The sequence below is a fragment of the Pelmatolapia mariae genome, linkage group LG4 (assembly GCF_036321145.2).
Source record: "Pelmatolapia mariae isolate MD_Pm_ZW linkage group LG4, Pm_UMD_F_2, whole genome shotgun sequence".
Classification (NCBI taxonomy): Eukaryota; Metazoa; Chordata; class Actinopteri; order Cichliformes; family Cichlidae; genus Pelmatolapia; species Pelmatolapia mariae.
This window is the reverse complement of record NC_086230.1, coordinates 9,912,100-9,925,838: the sequence shown is the minus strand read 5'-3', so window position 1 is coordinate 9,925,838 and position 13,739 is coordinate 9,912,100. Positions and strand designations below refer to the sequence as shown.

Below are 13,739 nucleotides of genomic sequence, written 5' to 3'. Positions count from 1 at the left end.
CATACAGCTGTACACACTATTAGTGCCTAATATGAACAATTTTAAATACTTTAAACTGATGTCTAATGCTTATTTGTACAATTTCATTTTAAACATATACTTGTAGGTGCTTTACAGCATATTGTTCTGTTTTTTATTCGCCTGCTTAGTAACAAGAGATTTATTTATTCATTTACTGTCTTATTCACAACATACACTGTATATTTGAGCAAACACTGCAATACCTATTGAAGCAGGAGAAGAGAAGCTGAGAACAGAGGTAAACACTGTGTGAAGGGCCAATCAAAATCAAATTAAGACATCAAAGAATCGGCTAAACACACAGCTAAGAGAATTTATCTCTGAGCATTTGCTTGTGCCCCGCTGGCTGCCTGCCAGTGGTTTGAATAGAAAAGTGAGACAGAAGCAGCTTCGGGAGTCTATTATGAACTCGACACAGCCGAGGTTTTCTACAGTGGATGTGAGCCACTTCACTTTTGAAGGCTGCAGAACAACTTTGTGTGCGGTGAACGTTTTGTGTGTCGACTGTGGTGCCCTAGCCACCGTTTACATTTAATAAAAAAGAAGAAAAAAAAAAGATAATGCCTCATAGTTAGCTGAGCCAATCCGTCTCCATGGTTACTGGCTAGGGGTTTTCATTCTTGATTCACTTCCTCACCCAGGGCGCTCTTTCGTAGCCCTCCCCCTTCTTTCCCTTTGCTCTTATTACTACATTTAACTCCAGTTTGTCCCCGCGTGGTTTCTTCTTCTCTTTGGGACGATGTCTGCTCCTCCCGCTTCCTGCTCGGTGTCACCCCTGCGTTTATGCCTCCCACACAAAGCCCTGCGATCTCAATGAAATCCAGACATGCACACTGTACTCATGCTCTGACTCTAAAGAAAACAACTCGTGCCTGTAGCTAGGCAACTCCAAATATGAGTCATCCCACTGCCGCGCCCATCAACTGATCAACACCCCCCCACTGCCACCACACAAACACAGAGCTCTGGGTCTTCTTTAAGAAGCGTAGCTGTTAACATTATCTCTGCAGTCTCTTCTAACCTTCATGGTAGCTGCGGAAACACAGCACTGATGATAACGCTGTAAGGACGCAGCCCCTCTCTGGCGTCAGTTGATCTGAACCACAATCTGATGGCATGACTGATATCAGCTCCACACTCACTGCCTGTCGAATGGAGTTGGTGGCAAACTATCGCTGACCGTCTTTCTCTGTTGCTCGGTTCAGTTTTTCTCTGCTGACAAAGCCATTAAACAGTCTTTTCCACGAGCAGGTCTCTCCAAAGGGAGTTTATCAGCAAGTTATTAAAAATGAATGGAAAAAAAATGCAAATGAATGAAAGGAAGTGGAGTCATTGCAAGTAAAAGCAGGAGTTATGTGGGGAAATATTCTTCCAGTGTGAGTTACTTTTAGCCTCTGACTAATTTTTCTGTCAGCTGATCAGAAAAATAAATGACTTACAAAAAAAGAGGGCAGGGGTCAAACGATCTGAATTTCAGGGATGAAATGGCATCTATCAGAAAGACAGAGCCACATGTGTAGCTGAGCAAATGCATATCCAGATGTTTTAAATAAAATTAAAAAAATCAGCTAGTCAACTGTATTAGAAGATTAAATATATACAGTTAGCCAGACTTACAGATTAGTAAGTCTACATGATTTCAGTAGGGTTCATAAAATAATGCTCTTCAAATCTTCGGTGACTTTGTGAAATGCAGTGCTGCCCTCTAGTGGACAGAGACGTAAAGACATGTTTAAGATTTCAAAACTAGGATCGCTGAAGCGACACAATGCTATTTTAAATTTAGCAATAAGGCCCAGAGACATCACTCACAGTCATGTCTATACACAGTGTGTGACCAAATCAGTAAAAAACCCCAAAACAAACACGAAATATCTTGTGTGTGTTTAGGGAAGTATACAAATAAGACTAACTAGTAGTATGCTAAGTTGATAATATCCCACACGCTATCTGACTAGACGGAAAAGGTAAGATTAGATTAGCAGCTGGATGCTAACAGCGCCAACATAAACACTTGGGACAGTAACGGGTAAGAGCGCGTGCCTCTTTGCCAATTAAGGCTAATTAAGTGACCAGGTGCGCTGACAGGAAGTCTACAAAAATACTGCCGCCCATCGTTCCGTCCCAGTGTTTTGGTGCAAAGACAAAAACTCGTATTGGCAATGCATTTCAAACATAAAGGATACTTCGGTGTTGTGCTTATTTACACCATCACAACAATCGCTTTGCCTCCAGTAAGCCGGTGTGAGCCTACTGCGTCCTCCTTCCAATCGAATTCTCCTCCTGATGACAGCAAAGCTCATTTAACTACGGAAAGCAGCAGCAGTCATTCCTCCAACCCTGACGTCGGAGAGCGGCTGGACCTTGGCTCAAGGCGCGCAGAAGACCTCCTAAACTCCGACGACCTCCACGGCAGGAAAGAGAAACCCAGCAGCAGCCCCGAAGAAAAGCCCGAGAAGAGACTAAGACCCAGAATGGCGTCTTCTTCGGGTCCTACAGGTGTCAGTGATCGTCACAACCCCAGGCAAGCCGAGGACGAGCCGATTTATTCATATGGAGACTGCAGAGAGGGGAAAATTAAGCACGTAGTTTACGGCAAGTTTGTCATCGCTGGCCAGCTGGAGCCAAACGTCCCAACTCTCGACTACCAATCAGATTCCTCTGCTTCAGGTAAGCTACTGTCCTGAACTCACCTGACCCCAGGCTCCTCCTCACTGTGCTTGCGTTTTACTTTGCTACTTTAATACTCCCCCAACGAAACCAGTTTGATAATTTTAGTCCTTTTTATAAAGTAGTTGGTGCATTTTAATCCCTCATGATGATTAGAAACTATTCTACCACTAAAACTAATCTTTTCACTATAAGAGGCATTTTGTGTCCAGTTTTCTTATCCATTAGTTTGCTACATGAAACTCCCAATCTCCCTCTTTCACTCACGCGCACACACTTTACATTCTGTATAATCCTCACACTAACACCATATTCTCAGAGGTGGTTTGTTTTTGTTTACCAGTCCGGTCTCTGGGAAGCCAGACAAGGCTCAGGGGTCACAGGGTCAGCAGCACAGTGGAGAGCTGGCAGAGGCTGCTGCCTGTGGTGGAGTGTGAGGAGGACGGCATGACCCTCACTGTCAGGAGGAGACGAGCTGCACAGCTCCTGCTGGACCGAGGTGATGCTACACCTTCTGCATGTCTATGCACTCCAATAGCCTGGATTTTATACTTGCACTATATTGCAGTGTTTCTTTTTTTCCCTTTTTTTTTTTTTTAAGGTTTCTCTTGGGAAACCCAAACAGTTTCTTAATATTAGTAAAATTAAGATTTTGTGTCGTCTATTTGTGTCGCAGCGAATGAATCATCGGTGCCTTTGTCCCAGCTACCACCACAGTGTGGTTACACTCTTCAGACCACATGGAGAGACCTCCGTTTGATGGCTCCATATTACGCTTGTCATGTCATTCAAAAGGTGCGTGTGTCTGTGTGCTACACTTAGATTTTAATTTTTTACATTTTTTGAAAAAATTTGAAAAAGTTGTTGTAATTTTGCCTTCAGACACCACCACAGTAAATTTTAAGTCACACGATCTAGATGTGATGTCTGTGTTGCTTTTCATCTATGTGCACTGTGAGCTGTCCTAACAGTTTAGCAGTATAACTCAAAAGTTGTTGTTTTTTTTCCCCTCTGTCTGAACAAAATTTGTGCCACATTATCTCCACCGTGTTTGACAGATGATGTGGTGTGCTTCGGATCAGAAGCCCTTTTTCTCTTCCCATCATTCTGGTACAAGTTCTTGGTTTGATGGGTCTAAAGGTTGTTTTTTGCAGAACTGTGCAGGCTCTTTAGATGTCTTATGACAAAGCCTAATGTGGCCATGTTGTTGTGTTTATGACAAGACAAAACCTAGCAACACAAACTCTTTTCTTTGTTTTAGACTTTGACAATGACCCGTCTGCTTCCTCCAGAGTGTTCTTGTTGTTTAGATGTTGTGCAGTTGGTTTTCCTAACCATGGAAATAATTCTGTCATCATGCACTTTAGTTGTCTTCTGTGGTCTTCCAGGCCCGTCGCTGCGGCTGAGCCAGTCAATGCAGTCATTCTTTTTAACACTGCACCAGATTATTGATTTGGCCACTTGTAAAGTTTCTGCTGTTCCCAAGTCTAAGCAGTTTATGTGGAACCTCTGAAAAATGTTGGACTGTGTATAAAAATGACTGTAATTCCCAAAGAGTTAATGCAATTCTTTAGTAAAGTTTACACTTCAATCACATGGGTTTTTTTTTTCTTCATTTTCCCCTTTTAAAGCCAGAGAGGCAAAACAGCCCAAACTACAAAAAATAATGTACAGTGCATTTGTTTTTGGCTGCATTGATACAGTTTTAAGTGTCAAATTATATGAAAAACTGGGCTAATTGTTCTTATTTAGAAAAAACCTTCCTTTTGTAAAACCTTCCTCCTTTTGTGACTGTTCAGAGGAGTTGTACATTCAAACTAAATCTTTGAATCTGGCAAATGTTTCTTTTTAAAAAAAATAAATAAATAAAAAAAAAAATCCTGAGCATGTATGGTCTATGGTGGGGTGTTTTTTAGCTCTCTGCTTTTATTCAGGATGGCAGTTATGTGCTGCCCCTGCTATGGAGGGGAACCCCAGTCAAGATGTCCTGTCCAGTCTCTCAGATCAGCCCTCACACTGTGGGGCTATCCTCCCTCTGCTGCTCTTCACATGGGATGACTGTCAAAGTACACGAATCGACTCCTTTGGAGAAGCAGAGAGTAAATGGTAGGCTCCCCTTTCTTTCTATTGGCATCAAACATAATTTAGATAATAGTTTAGCCTTTCCCTCTTCATATGTTGAATCAAATATGAACCTTTATTTCTCTTCTATCTGCAGTAAGAGGAGATTGGACCCCTCTAGCTCTGTTGGCTGAGCAGTGTGGCTACACTTTGGCTAAGCAAGATGCAGATACTGTAATTGCTGCTCCGTTTATTACATGTGGCATCACAGAAAAGGTGAACTTCAGAGCATGCTATGCACAAGACAGACTACTTGTTTTTATTTCTTTAGCCCATCTGGTTCTCCAGCATAATCGTCATATCTGATGATTACTACATGTGCACATTGTCATTTCCTGTGGTCTTTAAATGTTTTGTTTTTTTCCTCCTCCAGGATGGAGAATATACACTTCCTCTCCAGATAGGCAAGGAAATCTTCACACTTGCCTGCCCTATGTCTTCTCCTGAAGAGCTCTCCATTAACACTGAGCCTCTGGTCAACAGCCCAGCTCATCTAACCAGGGGGACAGAAGAACCTATGTTAGGGGCTCAGGAGCCTTTTCCATGGGCCCCTCCTTTCTACCTGGCTCCACCGTACTATCCCCACCCTACATATCACCATAATTATGCCCGTCCTAAAGTACATGCTTCATATGATTCTCCTACTCCAGCATCTTTGACTCCTGAGCCCACTTTTAGCTCTCAGCTTCACCCTCCTGTTGATTTCCAGCCAGATTATCAACCCTACTACGTCTACCAGATGCCTTTCTGGGAGCCGTATGACAGCCCTCCGTCACTCGTTGAAGAAATGGAAGATTTACGTCGGGAGAACCCAGAACGAAGAAAAAATCAAGAAACTCCTTTTTTGGCGTTCTCTGAGAAGCACAGTGTCTCACCTACAGGTTTTCCAGCTCAGCTCGAAGCGCCGCATTTCCAGCCTCTGAGACACGATTTCAATCCATACTACCACTACTACCATCACCCCAAAATCCCCCTTTCTGGAAAACCTCAAAACCCTGATTCAGGTCTGGATGTTTCTCACGAAATCTCTTTAGCTCACTTGCGTAAACATGAATTTTCAGCTTTGGCCCCCAATGTTCAACAGTCAAAGAGCATCAGGAAAGTCACCTCGGACCAGTTCCCTCCACCTGTGTCAGAGACTACCTTTTATCCCTATGCCCACCCGGAAAATGCTAAATTGGTTGACAAAACCCTTGAAACTCATGCTCCTCACCTTCTAAACCCATATCTTTACTACTATTACTATTACTTTCCACATATTTCAAGGGGTGAAGCTGAAAGACTGGTTCCATCACATCCCGACATGCCTGGAGAAACAAACTTGTCAAATTCCTCCCCACTTCCTTTTTCGCAAATTCTTCCAGTAAATGAGCACAACATGAATGCCTACATAAATGCACACAAGAACTTTGAAAAATATAGCACAGAGCAGATCAAACATCCGATTTTGTCTGCTAAAGTAAATTTGGAGCACAATGATGCAAGTCGCTCTGCATCTGTGTCTCCTGCACTGCTGCCTCCAGTCCCACAAGGTCCCCATCATAGACTTGAGCCTCAACAACGCCCTCCTCACACTCAATCATTCATCAATCAACTGAATCCTTACCAGTACTACTACCACCCTTATTATCATTACTCTCAGATGTATTACAGACCTGGAAACCAAGTTTCTCCAACTTCACCCCATCTTCTTCAAGCACCTTCTGCTCCAGCTCAACATCTGGCTCCACCTGCACAATCGGTCTATGGTTTTCATAACTGGATGCATAGTCCTTTCTATTACCTATACTACCCATCTAAAGTACCCGAAGACAACGAGCTCCATCCTACAGGCAGCAAAAACTCTGAAAACAAATCTGCTGAATCTCAGCTTCCCTCAGACTTCGACTATGGCATGATGGCAGGATATTTTAACATCCCTCTGCCACTGCACAATCCTTTCCATAGTTCCCATTATATTACTCAGCAGCACCATAATGAGCAATCTGAGAAACCTGATGAAGGTGCAAAAGAGAATCTAGACAAAGTGAGAGGTAAATGATCACATTTAAGGGTTTATCAGTCTTGAATGCCTTGCAGTTTAAATGTTTGGTCTTACAGTTTTAGTTTGACTGCACTGAAATGTTGTGCTTAATCAGACATGCAGTGTTTTGACTTCAGATCACCACCACAAGGGGGCAGGAAACCCTCGGCCTAATGTTGTGGCTGTAATTACACACCTGTATTGCATATTTTCCATCTCATGCTGCTGAGAACAGTCATCCATAACGAGCTCTCCTTGCTTTGTTTGCTTTCCTCTCAGATTACCTCGAGGCTCACACGTACACGCCCTCCGCCTCACCCTGCGGCCTTGGACCTGTGTCAGATACTGATTGCAGTAACTCTTTAGGCTGCTGTTCAAACACTGTGAAGGGTGAGTCTCACACAATACAAAGCTTGTAAACACTTGTCTAAAAGGATGACGACTGTAAAGGGGGAAAGCAAATGACTAATGCACCGACTTTCAGGCTTGAAGCCTGAAATGAGTATTTGATCCCCAAGCAAAACATGACTTGGTGCTTGGTGGTGAGATCCTTGTTTGCAAGCACAGCGGCACGATGTTTCTTGTAGTTGGTTGCTGGGTTTGCACACATCTTAGGGGGGATTTTAGCTCACTCTTCTTAAAAGAAACTCTCTAAACCCTTTTATTTTTTGGCTGCTGCTTGTTTGAAGCCAGGAGTATCTGTAATTGATTGCCTGTGCCCATGTGCCACACAGATTAGCCTGTGGCTGGGTTATAGTGGATCTAATATTTATTTCACTCAGTGACATGCAAACCATTTTTTTTTTTTAGTTTGTTTTTTGGCTTACATTCTCTCTCCATTAAAGTGAAACTACCATAAAAATTAGACTGTTCAATTTTTTTTTTTAATTTTTCTTTTGTAAGTGAGCAAACTTACAAATTTAGCAGGGGATCCAATAATTATTTCCCACTCTGTGTATGTGTGTCAGCAGGCTGTACAGTGGGACAGTACTGCATCTTTGCAGTGCCTGACTCTGTAGTACAGCCCACAGTTGCTCCTCCGGCTCATTCCCCTGAGCACATTAATGCTTCCTGCACGCTGCAGAGGTTGACCCCTGATCTTGACATCTACATTGTACCTCTGGATGGCTGCGGAGTAAACAAACATGTAAGGCACATTCCTATGTTATCACATCATGTAGACCCCCCACCCCCCAAAAAAGAAGGAAAAATGGACAAACACACGCCACTGTGGCAGGAGAAATTAAAGCTTTTTAAAAATATATATTTGATAGATGCTTGGCGAGACGGTGGTTCATCTTTTGGAAGTTCGAGGTTTACATCCTTACCAAAACGGCGATTCTGCACATGAGAGTTCTCCTTTCAGGTATGTCACTGCTGTTTACAGGAAACTTGCTTTTGTAACCATTGCCAGCAGCCTTGTAGTACTTAGCTTTAAGCATTCCGCTGTAGCAGGAAAGATTGTGCTTTCTCTTAAAACAACACTGTCCATCTGATTTGTTTTGGCTGACGTGTTTTTTCTTTATGTTAACAGCCACCTGTTATACTCATTTCCAGCTCCACATTTGTATTTTGTGACTTAAGGAGTAGATTTGTATGATTCACAAATCTAATTTCAAATTGATCCTTAATTATCTTGGTGCTACCACTCAGTTCATCCTGAAACAGTCTTTCTTTCCTCCAACTGCCCGTCTCAACTAGGAGGCTTGCACAGCAGGTGGATGAGGCTCTGTGTGTCTGAGATGACCACACTTGGGATATCTCCTCCTCCATTTGTCTTCTTGAACATCCATATCTTTAGTTTTAGAAGTCTTTTAAACTCTGAATGCAGAACCAGTTTGGGGCTCCTTTATCACAAATGATCAGCTCATGATGCTGCTGAGATGTTCCTGATGAAGCTCAGGTTGCTTTGATGGCAGCATGTAGTTTGTTTCTGTTTTTGGGTCTGGTCTCTCCTCTTCAGACCTCAGATTCTGTGTGCAGTTCAGGTCAGGCGAGAGAGCTGGCCATGCATGCTTGGCAAAATATGTGGTAGTTTTGCCCCATGTGGGCAGGTGCTGAGTTATGCACAAAGGCATAACTCATGCTTGTTGTCATGAGCAAGGTTGTCGTCATCATCAAGTGCTCCAAAATCTGGTAAATGCCTTCATTGACTTGACACCACAAATCATCAGACTGCAGAGTCCTGATCTCGATGTCCAAATTAAATCCAAAATCTATTTTTATCTAAAAGGCAACTTTGGACCGTTGACTGTTCTCCTTCGCGTAAGTAGGTCATCTTATGTCAGCAACTTTTCTTACTAAATGTTTCCCTTCCAGTCAACATGAATCACTTGTGCTTCATGAACAGCCATTTCAGCAAAATCCTTCTGTGGTTTATACTCCCGTCTGTCTGAAGGTTGTCAGACTTCTGATTTGACCTCAACATGACCCTGCTTGTGTGTACTGAGTTGGACAAGGATACAGTATTTATACTGTTTGAATAGTAACTTGAACTTGAAAGAAATACCCTGATAATGCTATACTGGATTCTAACTGGACTTTGACTTTCATGAGCTACAATTATCAAAATGAATCCAAAAGTTTTGAGACACTGAATTTTATGTGTAATCCTACTTGTATGAAAGTCTACCTTTTTGTTTGGGAAATATTTTTTTTTAATTTTTGGTGATGATTATAACGGGAAGCGAGGAAAAGCAAAGTCAGTCCTGTCAAAGTCATTGTTCTGTGGTTTGTCAACAGTTTGAGCAAATTTGCTCAACCTTTCTCAACCAGTGTTTTGTAGTGTTTTCAGCTTTAATCCATGTCCACCATTTTTGATGCCATGACCATTGTCCAATCTTTAAACTGTTCACTTTTAGCTGACAGATGGAGTGTGCTGATTCCAACACATTGATTTTTTTTTTAAACTATATTTCCTTTAATGACAAACTGCAACATGAAAGAGAAGTACCTCGTTTTATATCATTTCTCATCCCTATTTAAAACTCACAGCTGTCAATGGGTTCAATAGGAAGTGAAAGATGGAAATGACTAAGTCTCAGCTGCTCAGAAAAGGCCCCCAGATATCCAGAAAGATGCCTCCTACAGCTGCTATGACACTCATCAAAATCTCATAAATATTAGATCTTTACAACTGAATTATGTGCCTGGCCCACTGTATAGTGGCCATTCTGTATTTTCTTTGTGGTGGTAAATGTTTTCCCACGGCTTCTGTATTTACATAGTCACTTGCTTCTTGTGTGGAGCAGTTTGGCACCAAACCAGCTGCCTTTAGGTAAATAAGAGACCAGAATCTTGTATAAGGTTTTCTAATCTCATAAGTGCGCCATCAAGGCTTCATTATCAGCTTGTTCTTGTTTCCATTATGTTCTCTTTTGTTTTTGTTCTTTAAGCAGTACAGTGCTTTTATCAACAGCTGCTTTTCAAATGTGTATTGTTTCAAAAAAATTCACGTATGTGTGTGTCCGTCTCCTTCCCTCCACAGGTTTATGGTGGGATGTAGTTCCTCAGCAGATTCTCCAGGTGAAGTGAAGTTTCATGTGATGGATGAACAGCCTCCTCTGCCTCTCATACAGCCAACACCAGCCGCTGTCACTGTGCAACTGAGAATTGCCGAAGGTAATTTTTCTTTAACATCTGTGTTCTGTTCAAGGACCAGATCATAGCGTGGAGCCAATAGGCCGAGTATTCTTAAACACTTTATTAAAGCGTTTTTCTTTTTCCCTGCAGATGAGTCTTTCACCAGCTACCACCCTGAGGCTCACCTCCCTCTCAGCCTCTTGCAGGGCAGAACAGTTTATGTGGAGGTTAGCCTGAAGGACCCCTCAGAGCCCACACTTGTGCTGCTGGTTCACTCCTGCCTGGCTTACACTGAAGCTCCATATCCCAGTGGAATGCTTGTTTATGATGGGTATGTTTATACAAGGAGGAAAATGACATCCTCACAGATGGTCTTGTTGTTGTGCATATTGCTGGCTGCCCCAGTGACCATTTCACATGATCAGTGGTTTAGTGTGCTGGGGGATATGGACACACTGCATGAAACTGTAGTTGTATTAGTAAGTACTAATTTTCTAGTCTAAGTTAATTGCAAAACAATTTCTCTGTGGTTGCTCATGTTAAAGGACACGTGTTTAACAGTATAAACAGCCATTTGAATTGTAAATTTGATAGCTGTGCCAACAATTTAAGAAATGCCATTGACTTTGCAAAGCTTACTAATCAATTAGTGCACTAATAGATGCCAGTCATGCCTCCGCAAGTAAATGAGTATGAGGTTAAAACCTGTTCCTGAAAGCTGCGTGAAACTCATAAAATATGCAAAGAAAATGGCCTTATGCACTGGACAAAAAGTATGGTTTGATCTTGAGTGAAGGAGCTGGCTGGCTTCTCATTTTTCCATCATGAACCAATATCAACATTTACCCTTGAACAAAAATCTAAACCATCTTGGAGGAAATGATTGGTGGATTTTTACTAAAGACTCGTCTCACAAATTCCACTTTTTCCAAATTCAAACTCAGTCAGGTGGGCATCACTAAGTAACACAGTGCGTGGATGTTTGTACTGCTTTGATTTTAAAGTCCTCATGATCTTTTCAATGAAGATTTACGTTGTCTTGCCAAAATTACTGCTGACACTGTGTGAAGGCAACCTTGCAGCCACAAATCTCCAACACCCCCTTCTATAATCCCAGTTGTTGGTCAGTCTTTGGTTGTAAAGGCATGTCACTGTTATGTCGTTCAGCTGCAGCAGCCTGGGGGTTTTGCAGATGCTTCCGACCTCGGACTTGCAGGTCCGGAAGATCGCAATTTACAGCTTCCTCTCTCTTCCACCACACATGACTAAAGGGGGCTCCTTCCGAGAAGACCCAGAGGTATTTCCCACCTAAGATGCACACAAGTGAACAGCTGTTTGTGTATAAGTTGCATTCATGTTCAGGCCCAGTGCAGATAAGTGAACTTGGGTAGTAATGCTATTGTTTTGGGTTTGTCTTTCCCTCCAGATCCACTTCTTGTGCCTGACAGAAGTGTGCTCTGATGACTGCACCCTAAGATGCCTCAAAGGTAAGACCATAAAGAGAAATGAAACACTGGGCAGCTTGTTCATTTAAAAAGTATAAAAATACTTGTTCCAAATTTGAAAAGTTTGATTCCTGACTGAAAATTGTTTTAATTTAAACACTCATTAATAAAATCTGATATCTGCAGACTTCTAGATAAACAAAGTTTTCTAACTTTTCATTCTATACGTCACCCAAGATTTTACATGCTTCCTCAATTTTCACAGGCTCAAAACTAACTGAGCAGTTGACTCTGTTATTTTATATTTGGTGTTTTCTCATTATATGACAAATGCAAATGATAAAAGCTCTGGGATTGGTCCCAGGGGTTACGTTTGCATTTGAAAAGCTGTTCACAGGAACTCTCGATGTGAGGTGCAGTGTCAGTATTTCACTGTGGCCAAATCGTATTCTTAAACTATCAAAGGTTGAAAATAACAGCAGATTACTGCAGAATTATTCTGTAGTGCAGGAAAACCTCAGAACATGATGACGCAAGTTGACATTTACGTTGTGTAATGTGGTAAAACTCAAAAACAGAGGGGCCAGGTGAGACTTAACTCGTCGCATCTAAATAAACGGCTTCTTTGGAAAGAATGTTGAGCTTGAAGCAAAGAACGAGCTCTAAAGAATCACATGTTCAGTATGGTGGAGGCTGTGTATATGTGGCGCTAAAGGAACTCGATGTTCCATTGAGATTCAGTCTAATGCTCAACCTGAACGGCACTTCTTAAACTACAAAGGCCAAGGCACCGCTGGGTACTGATGGGCGATAACTAAACATGTGAACCCGGTAAATAAAAGAATGTGCCTAAACGGGGAAGTTGATCTCAAGACTTTTCACTACCCGAGGCAGAAAGGTTAAAAAACAAACGGGACCTGAAAGCATCTGCAGCCAAATTTAAAAATTCTTACGTCTTTTTTGTTTTTTGGGGGGTTTTTTTGGTCAGTTTCCATGAGCTTCAGCAGTCGGTGACGCCAGAGGGTTTACATCAGATTACTGACGTTGCCTAAGTTTGTGTATCAAATCATTTTTCACTCTGTGAAAACGTAACAAAGTGGGGGGGAAATGGCAGAAATCTGTCATTTTAAATGTAATATTTTTCTCAAACCCTTAGTTAATATCCCCAAAAAACTATAAAAGGATGGGAAATGCTTTCAGATTCTAGTCTTCTGAAATCACGATGATGCAGACTTGCACATTAGTGCTTCCTGTTCTAACACAAAGTTTTCTCTGTTTGATCCGTGAGGGGTTTGTGACCTTGCTGCTTCACATTTTAATCCTGAATGTAGCCACTGTTGTTGCTAACCACATGCAGCAACGATACCCAGATTCGTCGTTGCGCTGGTTATTTGGTGGTTAAACAAGCCAAAAGAACAATTCTGAGACATTACACCAAAGCCAGAAGCCTTACCAGTCTTTGGTTTTTTGTTTTTTTTCTTTAAAGAGGTTAAATGCAAAAAGTGGAGGGTGGCATGATTTCCTGCTTCGCTGTCATTCTGCGATAAACTTCCTCAAAGTTGTACAGCATGGTGTGATGAGTAATGTAGCTATGGCAATTATCCTTGGAGCTCGTATTACTGGAGTTCCCATTCACAGAAACCTTCTGGTCAGGTTTCACACAACTACCCAGTGTTCCTAATAAAGTGCTCAGTGTTTCTCATTTATTACGTGAAATTACCTCATTAGCTTTTTTTTTTTTCTCCACAGGTCCAAACACTGGTGTGTAAGCAATGAAATAAAGATTTTTACACAAGTGCAACTTGATTTTTGTCGCTTAATGGAAACGAGTGTCTCTGGAGGTTTTGCTTCTATAACTAAATAGTACAAATAAGTAG

The 13,739-nt window shown here is 41.9% G+C and overlaps 1 protein-coding gene across 2 annotated transcripts; it reads left to right on the top strand.

The window, feature by feature from the left end:
- The first annotated feature begins 2,169 nt into the window (after positions 1-2,169).
- On the top strand, positions 2,170-13,701 carry LOC134625952 (uncharacterized). Of its 2 annotated transcripts, none has more exons than XM_063471367.1 (14): positions 2,170-2,691; positions 3,035-3,190; positions 3,368-3,486; positions 4,626-4,797; positions 4,910-5,028; positions 5,186-6,845; positions 7,115-7,225; positions 7,807-7,982; positions 8,110-8,201; positions 10,323-10,456; positions 10,568-10,748; positions 11,585-11,714; positions 11,844-11,904; positions 13,612-13,701. In XM_063471367.1, the coding sequence occupies exons 1-14, from the start codon at positions 2,184-2,186 to the stop codon at positions 13,629-13,631; spliced, it is 3,639 nt and encodes a 1,212-aa protein (XP_063327437.1). In that variant the 5' UTR covers positions 2,170-2,183; the 3' UTR covers positions 13,632-13,701. The 2 variants fall into 2 exon arrangements, with proteins under 2 accessions (XP_063327437.1, XP_063327436.1); XM_063471366.1 differs by having other exon boundaries at positions 7,804-7,982.
- Positions 13,702-13,739: the final 38 nt, after the last annotated feature.

Coding starts and splice junctions, on each gene's coding strand:
- LOC134625952 (XM_063471366.1), top strand. CDS start 2,184: ATGCATTTCAAACATAAAGGATACTTCGGTGTTGTGCTTATTTACACC. Junction 3,191..3,367: donor ACAGCTCCTGCTGGACCGAG/GTGATGCTACAC, acceptor TTTGTGTCGCAG/CGAATGAATCATCGGTGCCT. Junction 11,905..13,611: donor CACCCTAAGATGCCTCAAAG/GTAAGACCATAA, acceptor TTTTCTCCACAG/GTCCAAACACTGGTGTGTAA.